General features: G+C 40.4%; 1 protein-coding gene across 1 annotated transcript; it reads left to right on the forward strand.

Moving 5' to 3' along the window:
* The first annotated feature begins 275 nt into the window (after positions 1-275).
* LOC110040243 (uncharacterized) lies at positions 276-10290 on the forward strand. Its single transcript, XM_020745451.2, has 3 exons — positions 276-2088; positions 6241-6486; positions 7663-10290. The coding sequence occupies exons 1-3, from the start codon at positions 728-730 to the stop codon at positions 8870-8872; spliced, it is 2817 nt and encodes a 938-aa protein (XP_020601110.2). The 5' UTR covers positions 276-727; the 3' UTR covers positions 8873-10290.
* Positions 10291-12518: the final 2228 nt, after the last annotated feature.

The following is a 12518-nucleotide window of genomic DNA, read 5'->3' on the forward strand; positions in this document are numbered from 1 at the left end:
ATTTTTGTCGAAAAACTGGCGATATTATTTTCCCCAAACGAGACAGTACGTTGTTCTCACAAACAAAGTGGATTGAGTGGAGTGCAGGATTTGATAGAGGAGATTGTACTTGCCAGAGCCTGGCAATTGCAAAAAAGGCTGTCACATAGCTACAGAATTTGTAACGATTATTTATGACAGGTTTCCGATCATCCCGATAAAAACGCGAGAAAAGAGCTGGATACCTCGGAAGGTATTCCGTCTACGAAAGAAATTCCAGTGGGAAGAAAGGTGTCGTTCATCACAAAAATTCAGGAACGGGAAGAAATGGAATTGGAATTTTTGGGAAAGGTTCCAGAAAATACAAAAACTGGCATGGAACAGAATTTTCCCAGAAGCGTTTACGCGTTGTTTACAGTCAAACCTCGCTCCACTAACGGCCAACTCTCTCAACGGCCATTACATCCTACCGGAAGGATTTTCGTCACGTCACACACGCTTGACTCGGCCAGGAGATATCAACCGTAAAATGATTTCTGGAAATTTCTGGAACGCGCCCGCTGACGGCAGGAATACTGAATTAGCTGATAATTGTGGATACGCAGAGATTAAATAACAGTTTGTTATTCCCGGCCGTTACAGCTGTAAGGTAATAACTAACTGGCCCACTGTCTGATTTGAACAGGCAACAAGTCTGAGAAGAACCTCGATTTATGTTTAGGCTGTACTGCTGCACTTCCGCTTCAAAATGGCGCTGAATGATGACAAAGAGAGACTGTTTAACTACATTTGCGATATTGAAGAACATGCCTTGCCAAGCGCACAGACCACACAGACAAAGCTTGAGGTACAGAATTGGTTGAAAACCCAAGCTGAACGACGCGTTGTCTTGTTCAAAGACCAGGATGGGAAAACAACTGGAGGTCTAATTGATTTACGAAGGAAACTTTGTTCTCAATACCTTGATACAGGATCTTGTCGTCCTACGGGGGAATACTGTGCATTATGGCATGTTTGCAAACGCTTCATCGAAGGAAAATGTAAAGGGGAATGTGGTCGTTCCCACAGCTTCCGCGACAAAAGTAATCGAAAGAATACGACAGAAGCTGGGCTTGAAAATTTTCCAGACCAACTTATCAGAAATATTGTGGCTTACAGCCTGCCCCAGGTTTGCCTCCTCTATTCGAATCCAGCGAATCAATGCGAAATCAATGCATGTCCCTATCTTCACATCTGTCCATCGGTGGTTACAAAGACAGCCTGTGAATGCTCCTTGTCACACAATCTCTTAGATCGGCATAACAAGAAAATTCTAGAAAGGTACAACCTAAGTGATAGTCATTTATGGTTTGAATCAGAAAAACTGATTGCGTTTGTACTGTGTAATATACTGCATCCGTTTCAACAGAAAGTCTGCAAGAAAGGAAAGAAGCAAAAATATATATTGCGCTCGAATCTGACATCACCGGGTTCCAAGACAACTTCTGAATTAGTAACCTCAAGAAAAGGCGAGGTTTCATCCATACCTCCAGATTCAGGTTCTCTAGATCTTCAGGGAAATAATTCAACTTCACACGCTTCTACTAGCAGTCTGGAATTACTCACCTCAAGAGCATCATCTGTCAGTCCAAACCCAACCAGTGTCACGAGAAAACAGACAGGTTTGCTTCAAGCGTGTCCCACAGAAATGATGTGTTCAAACAGATCAGGCAATGCCTTAACTTCTCAAGATTCCAGGATAATTTCAGAACTGCACACATTAAAACCTGATTCACGCAACTGTTCAGAACTAGAGCAAAGGAGCACAAGAACGAGACACAACATGAGGAATCCCGAAGGACAGGTGCCTAGCACGAGGCTTTCAAGCAATGAAATAATTAATCCCGAGCTGAGCAATCAGACAAATGTGTTGTCGGCCAGCAACTTAACTTCGCAAGATTCCAGAATTGTTCCAGACTTTCACACTTCAAAGGATGATGCACTCTTCCGTCCAGAGCAAGAAAAAAGGGAAAACATGCAACAGAAGATGGCTCTCGGAAGACATTTTCACAGCATGAGGTTGTCGTACACAAGTACAACGCGTAGAAAACAATTGCCAGTGCAATACAGGTAAGGAAAATTTAAAGGTTCCTTATATTGACCAAAAGGGAGGTCTGTATTGGAGAGTCTTGATTGAGGTCGTAAGTACAGACTGTACATGGTGAGGACCGTGTTAAATGTTGCCTGAAGTGTCAGTCATATCCCGCCGTCAGCCTGATCCCCGGGCAACATATTAGGCTGAGAGATTAGGCCCGAGGATTAGGCTGAGGGCGGAACATGACAGACATTTCAGGCTATGGTAAGTGTCGATTTCGTGAATTTGGTAGTTTCCAGTCCTTGCGAGACATGGAATGCAAATAACAAGAAATGCTAATATGTGCAGTTGAGTGCAGTTGAGTGCAGTTTAGTCACCCTCACCTACCTACTTCGCGCTAAGTGGCGCATAAGGCCTCAAAACTCTGTCGTCAACCAGCTCTGTTGGCCGCTGCAATGGACACCTCGCTCCAGTTCCTCCAGCTCTTTCTCTCTTCTTCTCTGCTGTTCTCCTCCATGTTGTCCTAGGTCTACCCCGCCTCTGGCGCCCTTCTGGTGCCCACGTCATTGCAGTCCTACAGTCATTGTCAAATCCTTTTCTCAGCCTGCATTTCTCTACATTGACTTTCAATCCCACATTTCCTGCTTCGTGGGTCAGCTTATGAATGTGCTGTTTGCTTTTAGGATATTAGGGCAATATCATCTGCAAAGTAGAGATCTTCAAGCTTTGTAGTGATCTTTCATCTTATTCTGGCCTTACTCTCTTGTGGCGTCTTTCTCATTACCAAGTCAACGGCCAGCAGGAACAGTAGACCTGACATATTGCAGCCCCCGTTTAATGCCTGTCCTGATCCATTCTGTTGTTTCCTTTTTATTCACTACAACGCACTCAAAGTCGTTGTAGAGTGCCTTCACCATGCTGATCATCTTGGATGGTATACCATAGCTTTGCATAATCAGCCACAGGCTCCCCCTGTGGACTGAATTGAATGCTTTTTCAAAGTCCATGAAGTGGACGCACAATGTGGACTGCCACTCTATTGACTGCTTGATTATATGTCTGAACCCAGCCTGCTCCTTCCTGAGTTTTGAATCGACTCCGCTTCGAATCTTTTCGATCACAGTTTCCCCCATCAGCTTGCTGACGACTGGAAGCAACGTGATTCTGCGCCTCCATTTCCCTGGTATTCTCTCTTCTCTCCACACTATGTTAATGATCTCCTTGACTTTTATGGTGACAAAGTCAATGTCAACTGCTTCTATGTTGTCAATACCTGAAGCTTTTCCATTTCTCAAGTGTTTTATAGCCTCCTTTATTTCGGCCCTGTTGGGTACAGATTCATCTACTTCTTCAGTCTCATCTGGAGGTTCTATTTCAGCTATGCTAACTGGGTTGCTAGGGTTTTCTATGTTAAGTACCTCATTAAAAAGCTCATACCAGTTCTTGGTTTTCCTCTCTTTAACATTAAGGATGTTACCATTCTTGTCCTTTACTGCCGTGCTTTGCCTTGGTCTCTCGTTACTCAATACAGTAACTTTAGTCAGTGAATACAGTGTCTTCATGTGCGGTTGGTGAGCAGCATTTCCAGCTTCATTTGCAATATCGTTGATCCATTGTCGTTTATCCATTCTAACTTGTCTTTTAATTTCTCTGTATTTCTTTCTGTATTCATCCTGCCATCTCTGTTTTAGTCTCTCTGATCTTGCACCAACTAGCTTCTGCTTGATGGTTTTGATCTTTTAGGGCCCACGCTTCCTGACTTAACCATGGCTTGTTTTTCTTCTTCTTATATCCTAGCACTTCTTCTGCCGTTTTAGTCTATGGTTCATCCATTATCTCGCTTTTTCGTTCTACTTCTTCTGCTATATCAGTTGGCTCTTCAACTTCTAGCAACTGGAATCTGTTCTTTAGCTACATGCTGAACCTTCTACATTTGTAATTGTCTTGTAGCTTTTGTGTGTCAAACGTCTTCCTAATTTTCCCTCTCACTGGTGCTCTTTTGAAGTTCAATCTGATAGTCGATCTTACAAGAAAATGGTCACTGGCAACATCTGCTGATCTCATGACTCTTGTGTCTATCACCAAGGTTGTGAATTTCCTGTTAACCAGTGTGTAGTCAATTTGATTTTTCGTTTTTCCATCAGGTGACACCTCATGTATTTCCTTGCGCGGAAATATTGTTCCAGTGATTACCATCTCATTAAACTCACAGAATTCTTTCAGCATTTCTCCATTTTTATTTACTGAACCCATTCTGTGTCGTCCCATAACTCTTTTAAAGCCATCGAAAAGCTTTCCTACCTTAGCATTCATATCCCCACTTGTAATTAACATGTCATGCCTGTGTAACTGCTCAGCTACCTCTTGTAGTTTCGCATAGAAGGCTTCCTTTGTTTGCTCGTCCGCATGTACCAATGTGAGCTTTATATATTTAGAGTAGAATCTTGCTTTTATTATCCTCTCATTTATTGGTGTCCAGTCGATTAAGGCCTTTGTTGCCTCTTGTGACATCATTATTGCTACGCCTTGCATGTGTCGATCATCATCTCGCCCTGAGTATGGGACGGTTTCACCAGTGCTCAGCTGCATTCTACCAGCTCCAGTCCATCCGCACTCACTGATTCCCATAATCTGGATCTTCATCTCCTTCATCGCTTTCGCAACTTAGGCGGATTTTCCTGAATTATACATAGCTTTCACGCACCAGTTCCCTATTTTGAGTTGAGTTCTCGGGGTCACTAAAGGTTCAGTGGTTGGCCCCAGGTGCATCATACTTTGCTCGCTTGAGCAAGGTCTCACAGCGGCCCCAAAAGATGATTGGTTTAGTGTGCTTGAGGTTTCGGTAATCCAATGCTGTTTTACAGGGATGGGTGATTGGCCCATCACCCAAACCCCACTCTGGAGGCCCAGGGGCTGTTCTTTTCGGGTTTCTACCCCTCGACCAATCTGGCAAGGTTGAACCTGCCAGGGACAAGAATCCCCAGCCAACATAGCTATTAGGGTCAGTGAAACGCACAAGCCCCAAGGTGACAACCCAAGGTGAAGACAGTTTAGAAGTTTAATGAAATTAGACGAATACTGATTCATAGATATCCTTAAAAATCATGTGGATGAGGAGAATACTTTCTCTTGATCCTGTCCAAAGTTTGCAAGAAGTGTCCACATTTGCAAACATTGATGGAACAGTTTTTCGCATCTAGTGTATATGGTGGCCCATCCTTCTCATAGCAAACTCAAAATAAAATTGAAAATCAAATGTTTTGAATGATTTTCAATGTCTTGTTTTTAAATTTAATTTTTAATCTTATTTTTTTTATTTCACTTTTTTACTTTTTACATTTATTTTCTATTTTTGTTCATCCTCTTCTTCAGTTTTTATTTTTATTTGTGTCATGTTTTTAAATCAATGTTTTTCGTTTTACTTTACGTTTTACTATTTTTTATTTTTGGCTGTGTGACAATTTTCTTAGAGAATTTTTACATTTTTGACCTTTTGTATTTTTACTTATGTCCTCTAATAACAGGACATCCTTTGAGACCAGAGTTTATTACAATGACGGGGTAATCCTGTATAAATATCATCATTATCATTATTGTTATTGTTATTGTTATTATTATTGTTATTGCTATTGTTATTGTTATTGTTATTGTTATTGTTATTGTTATTGTTATTGTTATTGTTATTGTTATTGTTATTGTTATTAGAGCGGTTTTTAGTTGTGTCGTAAAACCAAAACTAAACCAATTACTTACCAATTAGACTACTCAGTCAATCTCAAACCGAAGTAAAACCAAAACCAAAACCAAAACCAAAGTAATTGTCTAATTACTTTTGACACTCAATTGAAAACCGATCTATTATTATTATTATTATTATTCATTTGTTTTGTTTTTATTTTTTCTGTTTTTTTTTTCTTTTCTTATTATATTTTCTTAATTGCTATTTTCTGTATGTTGCTGATATTTTTTTGCTATGAGAGCGATGGGCCACCATACTCTAGGTCAGAATGCAGAATGTGTTTTAGCCCCTTCTTCCCCCCTCACACTTGTTGCTGTTATAAGCTGTTCTGCCAGTACATACTTCTATATAATCATCCCTGGCTTAATCAGTTAATTATATATGTAGCTTAATATCTGCAATCAGTATATATTACAGCTTCATGCTGATTAAATCCATTTGTTTTAAGATCTCTACGTGGTGTATCCACCATCAGGAAGCATCCGGGAGTTCCCTGTATCAGCGAAGACGACAGAATACCGCATCACTGGTCTTCAGAGGCGTCTGATACAAACTATGCTCGTGTCAACGTAGAGTCAGATTCCAGTGAATTTAAAGAGGTGGAGACATTGTTCAGGAAAACGATGAAAGAGGACAACATCATTGACAGTTTTGAGCGAGTGGAAAATCTGTTCTTGTGGGAAACATACTGCAGGTAATAGTAACAACAACAAAAAAACTTAAATAGAACTTGTAACTTGCGGTTCCCGATAGCTGAGCGTTTCGGATCTTTCCTGTGAAATACCTTCCTATAGACACCATGAATACCATCAGGTCATGAAACCAGGTTTGACATTATGTTACACTTTTTTTCGTTTGATATCATCTTGGCTAGTGTTGAGGCTACTGGGGCATGAAATCGGGACCGTGCCTCGTTGACGACCTATGTTCTGCAAAAAGTCAAAGTTTGCAGAGTTTTTCGGGTTTGATTTCTGCAAAGCACAGATATTTGTCTCAGTCTGGTGCTTTATTACCCTGGTATTGAGAATTGTAGTTGAACACGCCCATCCAAGTTGGCCGACTGCCTCGGCAGAAAGGGTTGTTCTTCTATGGTCGTGTCTTGCCGAAAAAAAATTATCCTCCTCTAGTGAAATTCGTACCCTTTGGAATCAGTTATGCAAACAACAACTTTAACGGCAACAACGCCTTCGAGCAGCACACTGACTGCACGTTTATACATGTTTTAGTCCTTATCTGCAAACAGGGAACAGTGTGAAATGACTAGTTTAAAAAATTCGAAGAACTTAAATCACGGCGGCTAAATTTTAGTATTTTTATTTGGAATTCAAAATCTTCTTCATGAGGCCTTTCCTAAGTGATGTTATTAGATACCCATCTCTGGACAATCGGCCAATTTGGTTGGACGTGGTTCAACTAGGAAAGTTAAGCTCTATTTCGGATGGGGCAAAAAAAAAAAAAAAAAAAAAACGTTCAAAATGTAAAATATCATTTGGGTAATATAGATGCTTTATAGGAATACCAAAAGCGTCGATATAGACACTTAAACGGCTTTACTATTACATAAGTAAGTGTCGCAATAAGCCCGAGTGACTTGTAAAAATGATGGGGATTTTTGAGGGGAGCCCATAAAAGGGAGTTGCAGAATCTTGTTTGCGGGCCTTGCTCGAATTCTTGTCAGCGCCTTTTTATAAATCCAGTCATACATATATAATAAGAATTGTTGATAACTGCAAGTCTGCAACACGTTCGACTTCACGTGGTTTTTCAATCATGATTGTTTTGAGTTACTGTGGTTCCTCTGCTATCAAATCGTAGGAACGACAATTTTAAGTAGCCAATGAACGTTTACTTACATGTAATTCGACTAAAGGAAAAAAGATCGCATGGTGGCCTTGGCAATGCAGAAAAACCCACAGAGAATGGCCAGTGACTTCCCTTGTGAAAAGCGTTTGTTTCACGGAACTAGTCCCGATGCAGTGGATGCCATCTGCAAACAGAACTTTGACTGGCGTGTGTGCGGAAAAAGTGGCACCAAGTACGGAGAGGGAAGTTACTTTGCAACTAATGCATCTTATAGTCATTCATACGCCAAAAGTGGTTCAGATGGTTTTCGGTTTACGTTCTTGGCCAGAGTTTTGGTTGGATCTTTCATCAAAGGGAAACGGGAATATCGAAAGCCGCCAAAGAAGGACCCTTCAAATCCCTCGAGCGATCTGTACGACTCGTGTGTAGATAACGAACGTAATCCTGAAATCTTTGTTATCTTTGATGGTGATCAGTTCTATCCAGAATATGTTATCAAATACTTTACACTGGATCAAGACCGAATCCTTTTAACATCAATAACAGCGCCAAGAAGTTCCCAATGCCTCACAGCGAAACCGAAGAGCCCCAGCACAAGTCTGAGCGCTAATAGAGCAATGCCCCACTCAGCTTCAAATTTGCAGCAGCCAATAGCATCGCCGAGAGGTTTTCAAGACCTTAAAGCCAATACGAAGAGCTCTATCACAACTCTGAGTACTAATAGGTCACTGCTCCACTCAGCTTCAAATTTGCAGCAGCCTGTTAAAGCGTCTACAAGTTCCCAAGGTGGTGCAGCCAATTTAGCCGGGTCCAGTGATAGCTTTACAGCAAGTGATTCTAATGCTCAGTCTAGAAAAAAGCAAAGAAATGACTCAAAGTCGAGAAAGTACTCAACCTCGAATTTGCGTCAGCCAATACTAGCGCCGAGAAGTTCTCAAGGCCTCAAAGCGAATCTGAAGAGCCCCAGCACAGGTCTGAACACTCAAAGAGCAATGTCCCACTCAGCTTCAAATTTGCAGCAGCCAATAGCATCGCCGAGAAGTTTTCAAGACCTTAAAGCCAATACGAAGAGCTCTATCACAACTCTGAGTACTAATAGGTCACTGCTCCACTCAGCTTCAAATTTGCAGCAGCCTGTTAAAGCGTCTACAAGTTCCCAAGGTGGTGCAGCCAATTTATCCGGGTCCAGTGATAGCTTTACAGCAAGTGATTCTAATGCTCAGTCTAGAAAAAAGCAAAGAAATGACTCAAAGTCGAGAAAGTGCTCGATACTATAACCTCACCTGGGCATGTAGCATCATGGGATTTGAACTAAGGAGTAAGTCTGGTACAAAATCGCCCACGGTGAGTTTTGGTTTGGGAAAGCGATTTACACACAGCTTCAACCAGTTGCTTTAATCACTTGAGACAAGACGTCCAACTGGAAACACAGACGGTGTCAAAAACGTAAAAAATTTATTGATTTTGGACCAATTAAATATTAAAGATTATTAATCGGTTGTTAATTCTTTGACCAACACCTCAAGGTACTGTAGCTGCATCGACAAATATGTTGATTCATTTTTTTTTACTATTCTAATACCAAATATCTAACCGCCAACCGTCAACTAGCCTAAAATTTAACCGTCAACAGTCAGAAAGCAATATTTTCTGCCATCAACCTGTTGTACAGCTGTTTTTAAGCTATTTTAAAACTTTTGTGGATCTGTTGTAAAGCTGTTTTTAAGCTATTTTGGAAACGTCTTTGATCTGTTGTATAGCTCTTTTTAAGCTACTTTGAAACTTCTTTTGATCTGTTGTATATTTGTTTTTAAGCTACTTTGAAACTTGAAATTTTTTTGATCCGTTGTATAGCTGTTTGTAGGCTACTTCGAAACTTTTTTTTTATCTGTTCTATAACTGTTTTTAAGCTTCTTTGAAAACTCATTTTGATCTGTTGTATAGCTGTTTTTAAGCTACTTTGAAAGTTTTTTGATCTGTTGTAAAGCTGTTTTTAAGCTATTTTGAAAACTCATTTTGATCTGTCGTATAGCTGTTTTTAAGCTACTTTGAAACTTTTTGGATCTGTTGCATAGTTGTTTTTAAGCTACTTTGAAAACGTCTTTTGAGCTGTGTATAGCTGTTTTGACGCTACGTCTTTTAAACTTTTTTGAGCTGCTATAAAGGTATTTTAAAGCTGCTACCTTGAGCAGTTTTAAAGCTGCTTTTAAGCTACTTTTGAGCTGCTTTGGAGCAAATAAGTCTATTAAGGAAGGAATCGTTTGCAGCTGATGTTGTTCCTTGAGGTAGAATAGGCCTAGAGAAAGAATATGTATTAATCTTGCCTGTCCACATTCGAAGAAGATTTCGGTCACACGAGAGTATTATACATTGAACGAAAAAAATGGAAGTCATGTTTTGCTTCTTCACTGACGGCAAGCAACACAAAGCGCGAGAACTTGACATGATTATCCTTAGAAATCATGCACCGCGGTCATACACGGCATGATTACCCGTGACCTTGAGTGTCCTTGACATGATTACTGTATAATCTGCAGCTAGATGATGTCACAGGCGCTGATTTCGAAAACTCACTGTCGCTTTCGGCGAGTCAGAAAACAGATGGTGAGTTCAATGTACAATAACAATGAAAATCAGCGTTGTGTATGTTTTCAAATAAAGTCTGCATACGAGCCAAGCGGCTCATCAGGCCGGAGCTTATCCCGTTTTCTTTAGCATGAAGCATCTAAGAGTAAGGCCTACTCTGGGACCTTAAGTTGCCTAAAGTCGCCTAAAGTCGCCTTAAGCTGCTATCGGTTAAGCAATAATAAAAAGGCTTCGACACACTCAAAGTGCCCCTGTAAGAGTATTTCTACTGTCCCACTAACCTGCGAACAGGCTCACCTTTGAGTCACACGCGCGAGCGGCGAAGAGCAAAGCGATCCGGCGGGAAGGCGTCTGGTGAAGAGGCGCTTTCTCGTCTCGCGGCTTCGCCGCACGCGCTTGTGCTCCAACGTGAGACTGCTTGCAGGTTACTGCCCCACTGGATGGGATGCTACTTCGACGCGGGCTTACCCCCAGCATTAAATTCGGCGGTACCCATTTATACACCTGGTTGGAGAGGGGCACTGTGAGAGCACAGTTTCTTGCCAAAGAACACAACAAATGTCCCCGGCCAGAGCTCGAACCCGGACCGCTCAATCCGGAGTCCAGCGCACAAAATATTTTCCCCAGATCCTTTTTGTAACTTTCGCCCTGGAACGTCTACTGAACTGACCAAATTTGATATTGGAACTGAACTTTCTCTTTAAAACGTTTCTTATGATCCTATAATCTATGGTACTTTTGCTATGCAGTTTTCCGCAGAAACTTTTCTAAGAGAAATATTTTACTGGAATTCTTGTTCAACGACGTTTTTTCTCATGAAGGGGCATGGTGCCAAGAAGGTTTTGATGAAACTACGGAACTTTCTTTCTATGGATCTTTCAAAGCCACATGGATAAAGAAGTATCTAGATAAGGAAAACTGTGGAAGCTGGAAAAGATTTCTTGACTCAGAACTTGAAAAATATGAAGGTGAAGTAACACTAACTGGAAATCTAAACATAAAAGACAGTCGTAACATTATTAAAGTATCAGATCCTTTTTTCAAAGAAATTCTTGAAATCCGGTCAGAAGCCAATTATGAAGAAAAGATTGTATCAGATTATCACTTTCGATCATCGCCCTTATGGTATAATTCACTTATAAGAGTTGGGAATAGACCAGTGTTTTTTAAAGAATGGTTCCTCAAAGGAATAACAAAAGTAGAACATTTACTGGATGACTCCGGAAAGATTCTCTCGCTCACTGCTTTCCAAACTATACACGACCTGACAGCCCGACCTTTAAACTTTTTTGGAATCATTTCTTCAATAAAACTTCTTCAAAGATATATACCCTATGATATCAGAACCTCGATTAAACATGAAAGTTTCTTGTCAAAATTTTTAAAAAGCAAAAAACCTAGTAGACTAGTATATAAGAAACTTGTATCAGGAAAAAGTGAACCACCCAACCAAAGTCAACAAAAGTGGCAGGAAGACGTCACTCTCACAACAAAACAAGAGCTCAACTGGAAAGAGGTTTACCAAACGGCTTTTCAATGTACAAATAGCACAAAACGTATAACTTTCAATTTTAAATTTCTTCATAGAAGAATATCGACAAACAACTTCTTGAAAAAAATTGGTCTCGTCGATGACGAGAAATGCACTTTCTGCGAAAGAGAAACAGAGAAACTTGCACATTTATTTTGGGCTTGCCCAAAAACTCAATATTTTTGGACCAATTTTTAAAGTATGGCTACAGTCTTGTCAAGTCATTGCCAAAGAGACACCCTTAGAGCCTGATACAGCACTGGGTCTAAGGCTGGATAGCTCTAAACATAAACTCCAAATTAACTTCTGCTGCTTAAATGCTAAATATTACATTTGGCTATGTAGACAGAAAAAATTTTCTCCAAAACTAAACGATTTCTTACTGTATTTAAGACATATCTATGAAATTGAAAAAAATACAACTACAATCGTTTTAAAAAAGCGGGAGCCTCTGTTGCCTCTTTTGTAATCTCTTGACAGCTTGACCCTAGTCCCCTGAAAACGAAAATGAAAATGAAAGGAAAAGAAACAAGGTGCATATATACCATGCATATTTTCTTTAACACCCAATTCCGAATTTAAATTACTGACAGGAGTAAACTGGTATGATCTTGCTGTGCTAGAATTGTAAGTAGCGCAAGTAATCTAATCATGTTGTATTGTAAGCAGTGTAAGTATTATTATTATATGGCTTTGGCTTGTGGCCGATATAACGCGTGCTCTGATTGGCTAAGAGCGAGATCTGAGCGGTCATTATGCAGCCGTAATGCCCACGGGCCGATTACGGATTATACAAATTAGGAAGA

This window comes from Orbicella faveolata, unplaced genomic scaffold (genome assembly GCF_042242905.1).
Source record: "Orbicella faveolata isolate gen_17 unplaced genomic scaffold, um_ofav_v1 contig_36, whole genome shotgun sequence".
NCBI classification, from domain to species: domain Eukaryota; kingdom Metazoa; phylum Cnidaria; class Anthozoa; order Scleractinia; family Merulinidae; genus Orbicella; species Orbicella faveolata.

Coding starts and splice junctions, on each gene's coding strand:
- LOC110040243 (XM_020745451.2), top strand. CDS start 728: ATGGCGCTGAATGATGACAAAGAGAGACTGTTTAACTACATTTGCGAT. Junction 2,089..6,240: donor CAATTGCCAGTGCAATACAG/GTAAGGAAAATT, acceptor ATTTGTTTTAAG/ATCTCTACGTGGTGTATCCA. Junction 6,487..7,662: donor TTGTGGGAAACATACTGCAG/GTAATAGTAACA, acceptor ATTCGACTAAAG/GAAAAAAGATCGCATGGTGG.